This window comes from Emiliania huxleyi (genome assembly GCF_000372725.1).
Source record: "Emiliania huxleyi CCMP1516 unplaced genomic scaffold EMIHUscaffold_11, whole genome shotgun sequence".
Taxonomy (NCBI): domain Eukaryota; phylum Haptophyta; order Isochrysidales; family Noelaerhabdaceae; genus Emiliania; species Emiliania huxleyi.
In genome coordinates this window covers 861,693-877,739 of record NW_005201792.1, presented here as the reverse complement: position 1 = coordinate 877,739, position 16,047 = coordinate 861,693, and the positions used below count along the sequence as shown (strand labels likewise).

Genomic DNA, 16,047 nt, shown 5'->3' with positions numbered 1-16,047 from the left:
AAGTTCGGCTTGATTGCCAAGATACCGCCCTCATCAACCTTCACGTGAAGTGCATCGAGTTTGTGGGATGGAGCGGGGACCTCAGCGACCATGGCCGAGGTGCGTTTGGAATGCATGTTCCCAATGTCACGGAGTGGATCCGGCGGCGATGTGCAATAGCGCCGCGCAGATCGATGCTCTTTCCGAGGGGCTATCCGGGAGAGGCGTTTCGCCAAGCCGAGTCCATTCCTGGCTGGATACGCCAGGCATATGAGATCCGGCAGTGATAAAAGACAACCCCTCTCAGCGCTGTTTTTTTTTCTGCTTTGATTTTGTGTGTGATGGCGGTGTGTACGTTAAAAAAAGTTGTTTTTTAACAGCGCTCTACATCTCTACAGCTCTACAGCGCTCTACACTCTACATCCTCTACACCCTCCCTCAGGCCAGACAGCGCAGAGAGGCTAGGGGCTAGGCGACCGGGGAAGGACTAGCTCAAGGGTGACACGAGTCCGCATCGCTGGAGCACCTGTTTGGTCCGTGCGATTCCTGCGGCGCGGGGATGCGCTGAGACTCGAAGAGGCGCCGCTCTTTTTATTTTGCCCGTCCCATCCAACAAGAATCGCAAAGACTTCTTCTCCTATCTCGAAAAGCAGTACGGGCGAGGAGGGTTCGCAGTGCCAAACGCCCCCTCCAAAAAGCTGCCAGCCCCTGCCTCTGCAAAAGCCACACACACCATCACCCCCCCCCCCCCCCACCCCCGGGCAGAATGGTAAACTCGTGTCTACTCACCTCGTCGGCTCCATCGGCTGCCTCTCCTCGTGCGCCGGCTGCCTCTCCATCCAACCGCTTCTGCGTCCCCTTCTCTGCCCGGTGCTCGCGTGTCGCGATGTCGCTCTGCCGAGAGGGTCATAAGGTAAGGTAAGGTAAGGTAAACTTCTCCACACACACGAGGTGGTGGGGCAAGGGGGGGCAACCCTCGCGTCTCCACGTCTGACGACAGGAGCCCCACGGCATTCAAAGTGCAAGGCCCAGTGCGCGTCTGGGTGAGCGGTGTGTGGGTCATCGCCGGCGTAGGCGGAGCGGCGGGCCCTTCGTTACAGAGACAACAAAGACATTTCACCCCTCGGGCTGTTGTTGCAGACAGAAAAACAAATTTCGCGCGCGTGCGCGCAAGGTATGCTAGTGGGTATCCAAAATCAAGTGCACATAGGGCCGCCAGAACACGCCTCCGTGGCTCGGGTTACACCAATCCTCGCTACCCAACGCGGCCAAAGGATATCCACCTCGAGAACCTCGAGAACATCGGCGGACGAGCAGAAGCGCGCATGCAGCTCTCGTGTACCTCTCCATCCAGCAGCGATCATCCCCAACCTGCCGACCACACCGCCGACGCCGCCACCGTCGCGGCCCTATCTGTGGACGGCCCGCCCTTACGGCTGATAGTCTTTGCGCGCGCATTCCGTGCCATCTGGGTGCTCAAGCGCTGGGCTTTCCGGGCGGCCGAGCGGCGAGCGAGCAGCCGGCGGCATGCGAGACGGCCGCCCGGCGCGGCAGAGCGGCTGCGGCAGCGGCTCAGACTGTACGGCATGCAGATGCTGCGTATTGCTGGCGACGGTAATTGCCAATTCAGGTCCATATCCCGCTCGCTATACGGGACTGAGGAGCACCACGCGTTCGTGCGCCGCGCCGCTGTCGAGCACCTCAGGTCCCATGCGGAGGACTTCTCCGGCGAGACGTAGCCGAGATGTAGCACCCGCCCGTGGTCGAGCACGGGCCTCCTCCATCTGTGCAACGCTCTGCGGGCCGGGGAGCGAGCCGCCCTGGCGTGAGCCCACTCACCTCTTTGCGACCCGCCTAGGCTTCTGCGACGACTTTGGAGCCTACCTGCGCCGGATGCAGCGCAACCGCACGTGGGGCGACGAGCTCACGCTGCGCGCTGCCAGCGAGGCGCTCGCCGAGATCGCCCGAGATCGCGCGAGATCGCGCGAGATCGCGCGAGAGAGAGTCCGTGGTCGGCAGAAGCGAGGCACGGCGCTGCCTCGCGAGGTCGGGCTCGTCGAGCGGTGCAATCCGCGGCCCAGGCGCTCGGCGCGTCATTGCACGTGGTGACCTCGACCGAGTTCAACCCCTACCTCGTCTACACGCCCTCGGAGCAAAAGATGGACAAGCAGGCCTCCGCACCGTCCCCCCCCCCCCTCCCTCTCCCTCTCCCTCTCTCTCTCTCCCTCACCCTCACCCTCCCTCCCTCTCCCTCCCTCCCTCCCCCCCCCCCCCCCTCTCTCCCTCTCTCTCTCTCTCTCGCACACATACACACACGTAACTGACCCACCATTGTAGGCGTTTTTGGCGTACGTGTCGCCGGCGCGCAGACCGACGCGCGGCAAGCGTAAACAGCGCCAGGTTCACGCCTTCAGCTGTGAACAGGTCCACTACAACACCTTTGAAAAGGCGCACGGGGAGGCGCTTGCCGCACCGCCAGTGCCCCAAGCCGCGACTCGAGCCGGCAAGCGGAGGCGAGCGACGAGCGTCGGCGGAGGCGGCGTGAGTAGCAAGCGCGCCCGTGCGAGACCTTCATGACCAGCAAGAAAGGGAAAAAACTCTCTTCTCAGTGTGCGTGTGGTGTGGTGCTGGTGGGTTGCACAGTTGTCAGAGACTGTCAGAGTGCGAGGTCCTGCTACCCATGGGACCTCTCTGCCCCCCAATAAAAGGCAATCGCCGTCTTGAATACAATATTGCTTTGGCAATAACGAATAAGACACACACACGGGTTTAAAGTAGGAAGGGTTCCTACAACAGTCAAACTCAGACCGCGCGAGATGGAGATACGGTGGGTCCGGGACGCCGACCTGTGTGACTCGAAAGAACGAAACGCGCGCAGCACACGGCGACACACGGCAGTCGACACACCCCGACGCATGCCTGCGCGTTGCTGTCCCCTAGCGTAGCATTGTTGCTGCCTCGAGGGGGGGTGCGGGGGGGGGCGGGCTCCGGAGCTTGAGTATCTTGTTGTGCTGCATCTTCAAGGGCACATAATCCACCAGATCGTCGTCCTCGATCATGTCGGGGTCCATCAGGTCAGCGAACGTACCGCCGTCCTTACCCAATGCCGTCGCGACCGCCGTCGCATCAGCTGCCGCGAAGATGGGCTTCCCCTCGTACTGCAGCGCCAGCAGGGCTGACACCAGTTCCTCGTCGACCGGAGCCGGGGAGGCGGCCGCGGCGGTGAAGCTGCTGATAATCGGGCTCGCCCCTGTCTGCGCTATGGAGCCCGCCACCGCGCCCTGTTTCGCCTATTTGCAGTGCTGGAGCCCTGAAGTGATCGCTGGCTGAGGCCCAACCGCCGTCGCCGCCTCCCCCAAGGTCGCCACGCTTGCCATCAGCTCGGCGGCGCCGTCCTTACCGCGCGCGCTCCTCTTGCTGACATCGCACTGCACCACCGTCGTAAAAGTGCCGCTGCTATTGACTGTGGTGATGGTGTCCTTGCCAATCTCGCCCTCAACCGCATCGCAGACGCGGCAACGCGCCTAGGGCGGTCCGACATCAATGGAGAGGGAGCGGTGCGGGGCCAGTCGGCCTGTTATGTGCGAGCATGCACCTTTCCCACCGAGCCGACTAACATTTCCTGCTCGCCGCCCCCAAAGGGATTGCACCAGAGTTTGCGTTGTCCCAAGGGGTCGTCCTCGCCTGTCTCGAGGCAGCAGTCCCACACGTGGCACGAGTCATTATGCCCGCGACAAAGCCCCATCCCCTGGCCGATGTCGTGGACCTGGGGAGGGGCGGCAATGCGAGTTAGGCGATGAAGCGGAGATGAGAGGATCAGGCAGCAGGGAGGAGGGCGAGGCAAGGAGGGCAGCGCCGCTGAGGCCTCCACCTGGTCGGCCGCGGCAAGCACGGTGTCCCACCACTCCCACCCCTTCTCCACCGGTACGAGCAGCCGGTCCTCCCACCCCTTCTCCGCTGACACTAAGCTCTCCGCGAGCGTGGAGTCGGCCCCCCACATCCGCCCAGCCACGGCCAGCCAAGAAAGAGCGCCGACCCCAAGGAGGAAGCCCGCTAGAACGGGAGCAAGCTGGAGGAGAGGGGTTGGCAGCCTCGAATGGATCATGTCGGAGCAAGGGACGCACGATTCGTAATGTCGCGCGCAACTGCCATTTTCACAGCTTGAGCACTTGAGCACTTGATAGGGCCGATTCCGCATGGTACGGGACCCCTCCCACAGCTTAATAGTGGTGTACTAACCCCGAGAAACCCTTCGGGGTCGCTCCTAATCGCAAACCCTGTCAGCACTCTTCCTCCTCCGGGAATGTTCGTAAGATCCACACTGAAAGAGAAGAAGAGCCCCCCCCCCCCCCCCCGAGCCCTGTGCGGTACACGGAAACACACATGAAGACCGCGAGAGCCGTGAGAGCCGAGCGAGAGAGTGAGAGAGGTGGCGATCTCGCGGGGCGTGAGAGCCCCAGCCCACGCGCCAGGCGCCCGCGGGAAAAACCGGGTTCCGGCTGAAGCTTTGCTGTATACACCTCTCGCACCCCGGAGCGCGGCGACGAGTCACGAGAGGCGGAGCGCGAAAACAAAATTAGACGATTCACCGATACGCTTACTGACACGTCACACAAAAGTACAGTCAACTATCTCTCCAGTCTGGCACAATCACTATCCGTCCGAAAAGCGGAGCGTGCGGGCTGTCGGCGGCGACGGCGCTCCTTCGTTGAGCAACTCGTCGAGAGCAGCCTCGCCCTCCGCGTCGTGGCCGTCGGCGGGCTCGTAATCCTCTCGGCGGAGGGCCGATGGTGCTGCGTCGGGCGTACCAAGCGCGAGGCCTCGAAGCGCCGAGCCTGCTGGCGAGACGGCGGAGCAGGAGGGCAACGAGGAGGGGGTGCCGTGGGCGGAGGGGGCGGCCGTCGCCACGCTGCTGCCCTGGCTGAGCTCGTCCTCCATCTCGGCGCCGGCTGGTGGGAGCGCGCCACGCATCTTGGCGAGGAGCGCATTGATGCCCTCGACCTCCTCCGCGGTGTACTGAGGCGCGCTCTCCTCGGATGGGTCCGGGCGGAAGTCTCCACCGCCCCACACGGCGTCATGCAACGCCCAGAACCGGCTGGGCAGCTGCAGGCGCTGCCGCGCCCGCGTCACGGCGACGTACCACGAGTTGAGCTCGTCGCCTGCTCACAGCTAGACAGATCAAGAGACGGCAGCTCCAGCTGCGCTGACGTTTCTGCGATTCTAGACCCTTCCAGTCCCCGGGCAAGCAGAAACGCATCGGCGCGCCACGATGTGGCGACGCGCCTTCCGCCTGGATGGACGCGTATTCGCCGCCCTGCTGCAGCTCCTCCTCCGGCACGCGCTCGAAGGTCATTAGCTTGGCGTAGTCATCGAGCACCTGCGCGGGATTGCAACGCGGCTGGCGGGGCTGGATCTCGGATGATACCGGCCTCGATCTCGGATGAATCTCGGCTGCACCTTGACATTGTCCCACTCCAGGCCCTTTGCACCGCACGCCGTCGTGAGCAGCACCTCGCACTCGTCCTCCGCCAGCCGCCGGCGCAACACGTGCTCCCGAAACAGGTCAACCAACTCCGCCAATTGGCCTCCACCATCGCCGCTAGACCCGCCGCCGCCGCCGCCGCCGCCTCCTCCGCCGCCGCCTCCGCCTCCGCCGCCGCCGCCGCCGCCTTCGTCGCCGCCGCTGGCAAACTTGCGCAGCAGAGAGAGGTGAGGCCCGTACGGCATCTCTCGGTCCTCGACCTCCTGCTCAAAGTCCTCCCACGAGTCGTACTGCGCGCCCCTGAAGGAGAAGCCGTCCTCCGCCTTGAAGTGCGGCTGCAGCACGAGCACATCGTCGCAGATCCCCTCGAACCTCTCGTAGGTGGTGTCTTTGGGGCCGAGCAGCGCAACCTTGACCGTCGGGTCGGCCGACAGCAGCGCGAAGGCCTCGCACAGGAGGCCCGCGTTGGAGCGGCCGACGACAGTCCGCCGCCCGCTCAGCGGCTCGCCGCCGACGTACAGGACCGGCAGCTTCCCCGCGCCGCTGATCGTGTAGTGGTGCCACAAGCTGTGCTGCCGGCTGTGCTTTTTGAGGAAGAGGAAGTGGTTGGCGATGCGCGCGATGCCGGGCCCGAACCGGAAGCTGCGCGTCATGCTCAGATCATCCTTGACGGCGCGAGGCGCGACGCGCTGCCGCAGCTGCCGCAGCTGCTTGGGTGCCGCGCCGCGCCAAGAGTAGAGCGACTGCACCGCGTCGCCCACCACGAAGATGTCTGCCTGAGGCTGGTTCACGACGAGGAGCTCCACCTGGCACTCGGTCAGGTCCTGGCTCTCGTCGAGGAGGAGCGCGTCGAACCAGCCGAAGGGGTGCTTCGACAGCTGCGCGTACTTGAGGTAGGCGTCGTGCGTCACAAAGAGCCGCTCCGCCATCATCGCGTGCCACAGCTTGACGGCGCACGCCGTGTAGAAGGTGCCCGGGAAGCAGCCCGGCAGCCGCTGCCTCCGCCGCCCCTCCTCACCGCCCTCGCCGGTCCAGTTCTTGACGCACGGGTAGTAGGTCAGCTTGCCGATCCGGGTGGAGGCGTCGATGTTGGCCGGGGCGAGGGCCCCGAGGCAGCCCGCCTATTCAAGCCCACAAGTGTGAAGACACGCCATCGGCCGTACTGCCGCCCGCCGTACTCGGGCACCTTCTGCACCCAGTTGAGCCACGTCTTGTAAATCCAAAACGCGCAGAGCTCCTCGTCGCGCTGCCGCTGTTTGTCGGTGCTCGGCGGCGAGCTCCCGCTCATGACGTGCTCGCGGATCTCGTCACCGCAGACTCGCCGGACGTACTTCTCGATCGCTCCGCCCCCCATCTCCGGACAGCGCCACTCGCGGCGCGCCGAGTTTTTGGGGAACTGGATGTTGTTCTTCAGCTCCGGGGTGCAGTGTTGAGCCGCCGAGTGCGTAGTGCGACAGTCCACCGACCTTTTCGCACCTGCCGACAGCTTGTGCATCCTCTTGTCGGCGTCACCCCTCGCGTTCGCGTTGAACACGGCGTAGAGCGTGTAGGTGCCGCCCCGTGAGCCGTGGCCGAGCGCATGCAGCACCTCGATCAGCGCGAGCATCGTCGTCGTCTTGCCCGACGCGGCGGCTGCCAGCAGCAGGTTGATACGCCCGCCTTGCGCGTCCTCGGCGATGGCACTCGGCGAGCGGGCCTGCTCGATCGCCTTTAGCTGCTCGTCGGTCAACGGCATACACGCCTTGATCACTTCGTTCTGATTGTTCAACCCACGGAGAAAGTGGAACCGATCGAGAGGTGCTGGAGCCGCCGCCGCCACTGGCGGAGGAGGAGGAGGCGCGATGCGTGGCGAGGGGACGCGCCGTTGTTGGAGCTGTCGGCTCAGCGGGCGCTTAGCAGGCGATGACATGGGTCGGCGGTGCCTCCGCCACCCGGCCCGATATCGCGAGTTCGACTCTCACCGGAATGCCTCCCGCTACGCGAGCGGGCGAATACACCGACTACGCCCCGGGCGAGCGGCGTCGAGAGGCGCAAAATTCACGCGGCAAATAGAAGAAAATTCCGTGCCTAGTATTTTTGCTTGTACGGACACATGTGTAAGAGCGCGCACGAGTGGGTGTGCGAGCAATATCGAAAGACAGTGAGGCCAGGATCGCACACGGCAGGGGTGGCGGGACGGTTGTGGAGCGAAGTGGCAGTAGCCAGCCTCAAGCATCGATGGGATAATAAGATGAGATTACCGGACGAGAACGGGGGGAAGGACAGGCGGGCGACATTTGACGACGTCGGGGATCACAATGTGACGACCAAAACGATCTTGGGGGCCAGGGTGAGACAACAGGTCGGGGTGCCACACGGGGCACACCACAGGCGTATTCTAGAGGGGGAAAAGAAACGGGGGATGAGGGGCCCCGCCACGAGAAGTGCGTTCTGGGGATGCAGAGCGTGCAAGGCGGCTAGGGATGAGGCCACAAAAGAGGCGCGCGAGGCAAGGAGGAGACGCGGGGAACTGGGAGACTGGGACGACTGGAAACAAGAAGACAGTGAGCCACCATAGGCATCGTTGGCGCACATACTGAGCGGCAGCTGCGCTGGAAATAAGGAAGAGGCGCGTCACTTCATGCGGAAGCTCGACAAACACACAGCGAGGGCGACAGCAAGAGTTGAACGGGAGGCGCCGGACTCAAAAGACACCGCCACATTCCTGAGACGAGCGAGGGCAGCCTCCTTAAAGGCGAAAGGGTCTAGATTTGGAGCGCTCGCCGAAGAGGAATACGACAAAATAGCGCCCGTGATTGCCTGCACGCTGCCAGCACTGACAGAGTCCATACCCGAAAGAAAGAGAAGGGAGCTCGCGGGAGAGGTGACGAGTGAACTACAGGTAGTGGGGAAGGCAGCCTCGATTGCCATACAGACATGGGTGCGAAACAACGACAAGACCAGGGCACGGGCAGAGGAACGAGAGAAGAATATAGGGTGGATAAAGCGCCTGTTCACGGCATGGAGGGTGAGCCACACCGAACGTACCGAGCGAAGAGCCGAGCGGAAGGAGGACGGGGAAGATGACTCCGAGGAGGACGAACCAGTGGAAATCCAGTTGTCAGATGTCACGATGCATCCGAAGGGGACCCCAGCGCCGGCATCATCCGTAGAGGCACGAGTGTTCGAAGAGAGAGTGGACCTGAGCAACAACATGACCTGTAGGCAAATGATCGGAGTGGGAGTCAGAAATGTGTCCTTGCGCGAGGGGAGCTCGATAGACTCGAGGGGCCAGGATACGCCGCGAGGAGGACGGAGTTGCGCCGAAAGGCGAAAGAAGCCGCGAGAACAAGGGACCGGCAGGCGGCGGCGTCGCAGGACGAGGCAGAAGACAACAACGCGACAGAGGAGGAAGTGACAAGGGAGAGTTCGACGAGGGTGGGACGACCGCGAGGTGGCATGAAGGTTGCAGCGAGAATCGGCGAGAGACTGCGAAGAGAGATAGGAAGAGGCAGACTCCCTAGGGTGGGCGACGGATAGCGCACCACACACCTCTCCTTAAAATCCCTGTGTGGTGGCGGCGTGCCGTCCTCCCATCCCTCCCTTGGGTTGTCTGTTTTCTTTCTTTCTTTCTGGGCGGGCCTCATGACGGGGTAGGTAGGGTAGGTCTAGGCCCTCCCGTCGTTTCCCCTCTCTTCACGCTGGAATTTTCACAGCAGAAAAAGAAATTTTCCGCGGAAATCACGATGTCAACCCTCCCCAAGGAGCGCTCGTCGAAGAGGAGTACGACAAAATAGCGCCCGTGATTGCCTGCACGCTGCCAGCACTGACAGAGTCCATACCCGAAAGAAAGAGAGGGGGGCTTGCAGGAGAGGGTGACGAGGGAACTACAGGTAGTGGGGAAGGCAGCTTCGATTGCCATACAGATATGGGTGCGTGAGTGGAGTATTCTTGATACGAAACCACGACGACACACACCAGTCGACTCGCATCGGTTGCCTCCATGAACGGCGGAGCTATTCTCGCGCCCACACCACACCTGGCTCCAACGTGGACACGCCCATAGCTGGGGACACTACTAGGTCACGCATGGCATCAGAAGTTTTGTCTCTGGGCCCCGAAAGGCATCTCTAGCAGTGTCGTTACGCATGCCCCCTCCTCTCCTGGGCGCATGCGCCTCACGTCTCGCCAGAGCATACGCCCTTGGTGTGTGACGATATGAGTTTTTCGCCATGCAGCGAGCAGCAAGCCGCCCGCCGCAAACAGCCGGAGGCTGACACACACACACACACACTCATATGGGTGCGAAACAACGACAAGACCAAGGCACGGGCAGAGGAGCGAGAGAAGAACATAGGATGGATAGGGCGCCTGTTCACGGCATGGAGGGTGAGCCACGCCGAACGAAATGAACGTAGAGCCGAACGGGAGGAAGCCGGGGAAGACGACTCCGAGGAGGACGAAACACCAGTGGTAATCCCGCATCAGCTGTCACGATATATCCGAAGGGAACCCCAGTGCCAACACCGACCGTTGAGGTACAAGTGTTCGAAGAGAGAGTGGACCTGAGCAACGACATGACTTGGAGGCAAATGATCGGAGTGGGAGTCAGAAATGTGGTCCTTGCGCGAGGGGAGCTCGACCGGGCGAGTTATTTCTCAAAAAAGTGGCCATTCGGCACCGAGGGGGGCCGCCCGCGGCCGCCCACGCGCACAAAAAAATACTGCACCCTCCCGCATCCGGCAGCTGATGTTGCAGCGGCTAGCGGCCGAATCGGGATGCCGCATCTTCGTCGTCGGGGACGACATGCAGGATTGTACTACGGAGTAGATTCATCCTTCAGGCGCCACTGATCTCTAATTTGATTATTCATGCAGGCGTTGTACGGGTGGGCCTTTGCGATGGAAGACGCGCTCGAGACGCTCTTCGAGACTTTTGACTGCGAGGTGTACAGCCTCCCCGTCTGCCGCCGCTGCCCGGAAAGCCACATCGAGCTCGCCAACACCGTCATCGACAACGCCACCAACGGCGCGGGCGAGGACATGCGGTAAATGTGCGGCTCACGATTAAGTGAGCCACGCCACTCGCTCTAGGCACGGGCGAGAAGATGCGGCCGATGCGCGGCAAGGGGCGCGGCGAGATCTGTAGGAAGGACCGCGCAGGAGAGGACGGATGCACTTTCGCCAGCCACCCGCTGCCGGGAGACTACACTTTCGCCAGTACGGCACTGGCCGCCGCCGGCAACGGCGACGTGGCTGGCGGCGGCGCGGCGGGCGGCGTGTCGCTGCGGGCGGAGCGGGCGATCCTCGCCCGCCGCAACGCGCCTCTACTTGCGCTGCTATTCCTGCTCACTGCGAGGGGCGTCGCGAGCCGCATGCTCGGCCGAACGCCTCTCGCTGCCAAAATCGAGGGGCTGCTCTCGGCTTTCCTACGACGGGCGCCATCGATCGACCGGGCGGGCGGAGAGGGCGAAACTCACTGGCCAAGATTAACGAATGAAGCTCATGAGCTAGGCGCGGCATCGACCAGATGGAGAGCTTGGACGAGGTCGAGTCGGCGCTGCACAGCCACGTGCGGCGCGAAGAGGAGGCGAGACGTAGCCAAGACATGGTCTGAGAGACATGGCTTAGAGATAACCGAGGGACGGCCGAGGTCCATGGCAGGACGAGGTAGCGTGCGAGATCTCTGACCGGTGGCTGCAGGTGGCTGCGGAGGAGGGTCGCGGCGTCGAGTACGCTCTGAGCGACCTTGCCGAGTGCATCAGGCTGCTCATCGGCCGCGTGCGGGAGGACAGCAGCCACGCCGACAAGGCGGCGAGGCTCAAGGCGTTGCGCGAGGCGGTGCACCTCAACTTTGGGGCCGCAGGCGGCGAGTACGTCCTGCCGAGTCAGCAGGCGTGCTGCGAGACCGAGCGCGCGAGCCTAATCTAGTTTGCGCGTTTGGAGCGCCCACCGCGGCCGCACACGCACGCATCGCACGGCCTGACCCGTGAGCGCAGGTGCGGCCTCCGGTGGAGCTCGCGACTGTGCACAAGGCAAAGGGCCTTGGCTGGCCCGTCGTCTACTTGCTCGAGCCGTCCGAGTGAGCCGAGCACGCCCGATCCATGCCCGATAGCAGAACTCCACAGGCTCCGCCAGCACCCTCCCTGACCGTGTTCGCGACGCATGCGATAGGATCCCGTTTGAATTTGTGCTCAAGCAGGGCGGCTGGCAGGCGCGGCAGGAGCTCAACGTGCAATACGTGGCGTACACGCGCGCCGAGCAGACCCTGATTTTCCTGCGCGATGCCACGCCGCAGCCCAAGCCGGAGGGCTTCTCTCTTCGCGACGCCCTCGCCACCACGCTATGGCCGGAGGGACAGGGCGGGGCGGGCGGGCAGGGTGCGGCTGCTGCGGGCGCTGCCAGCCATGCCCATCCTCGCGACCGGTACGAGTGGAGCGCCGAAGGCGCGTTTCATGAGTACCGCAGCTCCCACCAGCAGCGCGCGGCGAATGACGCCGCAGAGGAGCATGCCGAGGAGGCGCTGGCCTCGGCCCGCGATGTGCTGGGGCTACCCCCGCCGCCCACCGCTCTGAGCGAGGCGCAGGTGGACCGAGCGTACAAGGACCAGGCCAGGAAGCTGCATCCGGATCGCTGCGACGCGGCGGACGCGACCAAGCGGATGCAGGAGGTGGTCGCGGCGCGGGATGTTCTGAAGGATTATCTCCAGCGGGACCGGGAGTTCGCGCCCGACGAGGTGGTGTAAATAAATAAAAACGGACACCTCCAAGTGCTCCTCTACTGCGAGATGGGTAAAATAAAACTTAAAAGGTGGTGCAATACGCTTGAGCGGCGCGCGCGATTTTTGTGTTTTGCGGTGACGTAATATAAAACAATGGTATCAACACCTCGGCCGCTCGCGGGAGACCAACGACATGCGAGAGAGATGGCGCGATGAGAACACTGCATGCGAGGGACACCACCCGCCGCGCGAGTTCAACTCCGCGCGGTCGATCCGCGCGGCGGCGCGATCATGCCTTCATGCGTTGCACTGCATGGGCTCATGCCGGAGTACGCATGCCATGACGGAGATACGGGCGACAGGGAGAGGGTACGTGAGCTTGCGTCGAGGTAGCAGTGTGTATAGACGGGCGAGCGGCAGGTAGTTTGAAGGCAAAGGGGTGGAGGAGGAGGGGGTGCTCCTCGCTCTTCTCGGCGCGAGCCGCCGACTCCTCAGCTCAAGGCGTTGCTGAAGAAGGCGAGGACGGGGGAGAGAGCGACCGACTCGTGCAGCAGCCGTCCCGCCGCCTGCAGCCGCCGCGGCACCATCAGCCGTAATCCGCGCGGGAGTCGCAGAGGGAGAGGGAGAGGAGGGGAGGGGGGGGGGGGGGGGTGGCGGCGGCGCGCCTCGGCCTCCTCCGCGGCGTCCAACGAGGGCGGCTCCCAAGCGCAGTCCCACGTGTCGCCGCCGCCGAAGAGGCGGCGCAGGAAGAGGCCGTGCGAGACGTCGAACTTGCCGGTGAGTGGAGAGTCGATCGCGCCGCTCGGCGGGAAGAAGAGGTAGCCCGGTACCTGGAGAGGGGGGGGGGGGGGGGGTCGTGACCGGATCGCGGCGCGGACGGCAGATTGAAGCGTGGGCGAGGCACAACGCCTCTGCTGCGTGCGCGGAGGGGCGGGCGGTGGCGGCGCGCGCCTCCGGAGCGCAGAGGCAGGGGAAGAGGAAGCACGCGTGGTGGAAGAGGAAGAGGGAGACGAAGACGATGACGGTGCCGATGGCGGTGAGGGAGACGCACGGACCCGTGTGCGTGGGGCAGCTCGGCCAGCCGTTGAGGCAGTACGGGATGGACTGCCACGCGATGCAGTACCAGATGATGATGGCGGGCACGAACCAGAGGTAGAGCATCGTCATCTGCAGCTTCATCAAGATGAGCAGGAGGAAGAAGCCGATCCCCGTCGTCCACAGGTAGATGTAGTTGAGCGTGTTGAGCTCCACGTCCACCCGCGAGCCGCGCACGTACGCGTTGGCGCCCGGCCCGCCTGGCGGCGGGCGCGGGAGGCGAGAGGCGTGGGGAGATGCGTGGGAGCGGAGGGGGCGGAGGCGGTGAGGGGCGGAGCCAGCGGCAGCAGGCGGGAGGTGTCTCGGAAGCGGTCGGAGGGGCAAGGGGGTGGGCGAGTCGCACTGGCCGAGAAGCCGTCGGCCCCGTCCTCGGGCTGGATGAGCCACTCGGGTATGCAGGCGAGCAGCTCGACGATGTAGACAGCCATCGAGTGGAGGCGCGAGACGAGGTAAAAGATGAGCAGCAGCACGGCCGCCTCGCGGATGTTGCCCTCGTACGTCTCCATCACGAGCAGCGCGAGGACGAAGGGGAAGTACGCCGGGATGATGACCGTGTCAAACTCAAACAGGATGGTCCAAAAGATCATGTTGCAGTACGAGTAGCTCTGCGCCTCGTAGTTGGCCGCGAGCGAGCGCAGCAAGATGCGGCCGCCGCCCAGTTGGCGGAAGTAGGACTGCTCCGACAGCTTGTGGAAGCAGAAGCCGAGCAGGAGGAGCCAGAAGACGAGGTAGACGAGGGCGGTGGCGACGCGGGGCGTGACGGGCACGTCCGCCGTGAAGAAGTCGAGCCAGGTCGCGGTGCGCGGCACGACGGCGATGAAGTCGGTGACGATGATCCCCTCCATCAGCACGAGCTCGAAGAGCAGCAGCAGCACGGCGACGATCGCGACGCCATACTTCTCGAGCCCGCACAGCAAGCCGATGTACCTACGCAGCAGACCACGCCGCGCCGCGTCTCAGCCACGCGCCTCTCCCGCGTGCGCAGCGGGCAGCGCCGGCGCACACCAGCACTGCTGCGTGCAGGCCCACGTGGAGCGGCAGCCCATCCAGCCGAACCAGCCTCCGCCGTCGACCTACCCGCGGCAGCACTCGTCTGGTGAGTCCCCTCCTCCCTCCCTCCCCCCCGCCCGTGGGCCCCGCCGCCCGTGGCCCCCCGTGCCGCCACGCGCCTGGGTCGGGAAGGGGGAGTTTTGCTCGCGGTCGAGGTAGCCGGCCGTCCCCTCGATGGTGGAGTAGGCGAGGGCGTCGTCGGTGCCGAGCTCGACGGAGCCGAAGAGCTGGATCGAGGCCGCCTGGAGGGAGGGGGAGAGAGAGTGAGGGAGAGGGAGAGGGAGATAGAAAGAAAGAGTGAGGCCGGGGGCGGCGGCGGCGAACCTTTTCGAAGTAGGCGGAGATGTTGACCCAGACGCCGAGCCACATCACGTTCTGGATGGTCCACTGCACGTACGGCTGGTACTGCGGCGCGAACTTCTGGAGCGCCAAGTCGGGCATCGCGCCGTTCGGGCCGGGCGCGGTCAGCGGGTCATTGGGGAGCAGCGCGGTTGCTTCCGAGACGAGAGGGCCACCGACTCCCGAGACAGGTGCGACCCCGAAGACACCGAGCGGATCTGGCTTTGGGATGGTGTTGTACCTTTGGGGTTGGTGGGGGGTTGGAGGGGGGGGGGGGGGCGGGTGCCAGCGGGGGGCGGAGGGGGGGAGGAGGACTGGGGACACGGACCGGTGGGGGCGGGGGGCAGGGAACTGGGGCTTCGCACCAAGCGCGGTTGGCCTGCTCGATGACGGCGTTGCCGGGCACAGGGATGAGCCGTGACTGAGGGGAGAGAAGGGGAGGGTGAGCAGGGGGCTGAGCACACACACACCCACACATGGAGTCGGGCAGAGGGCTGTGCACTCCGTCGCATCTCCCCGCCCTTGAGAGGAAGGGGCCCGGGTGCGGCATGCGGAGTGCGAGGGGTCGTTGTGCGCGGGTGCGCAGACCTGGGCTGGAGCGAGAGCCCCCGGGAAGATGAGGCGCGTCGGCAGGATCTCGGTGGGGCGAGGCGCCGGGTAGAGAGGCAGCGGCTCCCCTAGGTGTGGGAGAGGGGGGTGGGGGAGAGGGAGGTGGGGGAGAGGGAGGTGGGCGAGGTGAGAGGTGGGGGTGGGGGAGAGGGAGGTGGGCTGGTTCGTGATCAAAGCGAGGGCGGAGTGCAGCAGCAGCGGCGCGCGCGGCGGTGTGCAGCGGCAGCGGCGACGGTGGAGACGGGGCGACGGCTGGCGGCGGCTGGCGGCGGTGGGCGTTGCGTCGGTGAGTGGCTGCTGCGAGGGCGGCGGTGGCCGCGCGCCGTTTGTCTGAAACATGAGGCCGTAGGTCGACTCACCGGTGGGTGGGTACGCCTGCGAAGGGAGGGGTGGGGGAGTCGGCGGCCGCAGCGAAGGAGCGGCAAAACGGCAGGAGCTACGGCGGCGGGTGCTGCGGCGGCAGCGGCTGCTGCTGTGCCGGCGGAGGCGGTGAGGGCGGCGGCGGAGAAACAGAGCAGCGGCGGCGGCAGGGATAGTGGGGACGGCGATGACGGTGGCGACGAGCGCGGTGGCGGAGCAGGAGGAGGCGGCGGCGGCGGCGGCGGCGGTGGCGGGTGGCGGCGGTGGCAGGTGGCGGCAGCGAGCGCTGGAGCGCACCATAGTGGAGATGCCTCCGCCCTGCACGAATGGGTTGAGGGTGCTGTACGCGTTGTAGCCCGGATCGTTCGCCGCCTGGAGCGACTGCTGGATGCCCGGCACCGGCGTCGGCGCTGGTCTGGCCTTCACGGGCTTCG

At 64.8% G+C, this 16,047-nt stretch overlaps 4 protein-coding genes across 4 annotated transcripts; 2 read left to right on the top strand and 2 right to left on the bottom strand.

Annotated features, from left to right (window-relative positions):
* Window positions 1–1,155: 1,155 nt before the first annotated feature.
* On the top strand, window positions 1,156–2,524 carry EMIHUDRAFT_200181 (hypothetical protein; the record flags this gene model as incomplete). The annotated part of the gene is made up of 6 exons (XM_005792000.1): window positions 1,156–1,179; window positions 1,254–1,593; window positions 1,838–1,983; window positions 2,061–2,161; window positions 2,349–2,379; window positions 2,459–2,524. 6 exons carry the CDS (start codon window positions 1,156–1,158, stop codon window positions 2,522–2,524), a joined length of 708 nt encoding a protein of 235 aa, XP_005792057.1.
* A 391-nt stretch (window positions 2,525–2,915) lies between these two features.
* Window positions 2,916–7,196, bottom strand: EMIHUDRAFT_97806 (hypothetical protein; the record flags this gene model as incomplete). Its single annotated transcript, XM_005791999.1, has 8 exons — window positions 2,916–3,269; window positions 3,417–3,503; window positions 3,575–3,745; window positions 3,851–4,032; window positions 4,788–5,138; window positions 5,188–5,356; window positions 5,437–6,582; window positions 6,648–7,196. 8 exons carry the CDS (start codon window positions 7,194–7,196, stop codon window positions 2,916–2,918), a joined length of 3,009 nt encoding a protein of 1,002 aa, XP_005792056.1.
* A 3,360-nt stretch (window positions 7,197–10,556) lies between these two features.
* EMIHUDRAFT_200176 (hypothetical protein) lies at window positions 10,557–12,184 on the top strand (the record flags this gene model as incomplete). Its single annotated transcript, XM_005791998.1, has 5 exons — window positions 10,557–10,691; window positions 10,970–11,011; window positions 11,104–11,316; window positions 11,439–11,521; window positions 11,614–12,184. 5 exons carry the CDS (start codon window positions 10,557–10,559, stop codon window positions 12,182–12,184), a joined length of 1,044 nt encoding a protein of 347 aa, XP_005792055.1.
* Window positions 12,185–12,316: 132 nt separating this feature from the next.
* Window positions 12,317–14,100, bottom strand: EMIHUDRAFT_79025 (hypothetical protein; the record flags this gene model as incomplete). The annotated part of the gene is made up of 4 exons (XM_005791997.1): window positions 12,317–12,726; window positions 12,826–12,990; window positions 13,112–13,455; window positions 13,599–14,100. The coding sequence occupies 4 exons, from the start codon at window positions 14,098–14,100 to the stop codon at window positions 12,652–12,654; spliced, it is 1,086 nt and encodes a 361-aa protein (XP_005792054.1). The 3' UTR covers window positions 12,317–12,651.
* Window positions 14,101–16,047: the final 1,947 nt, after the last annotated feature.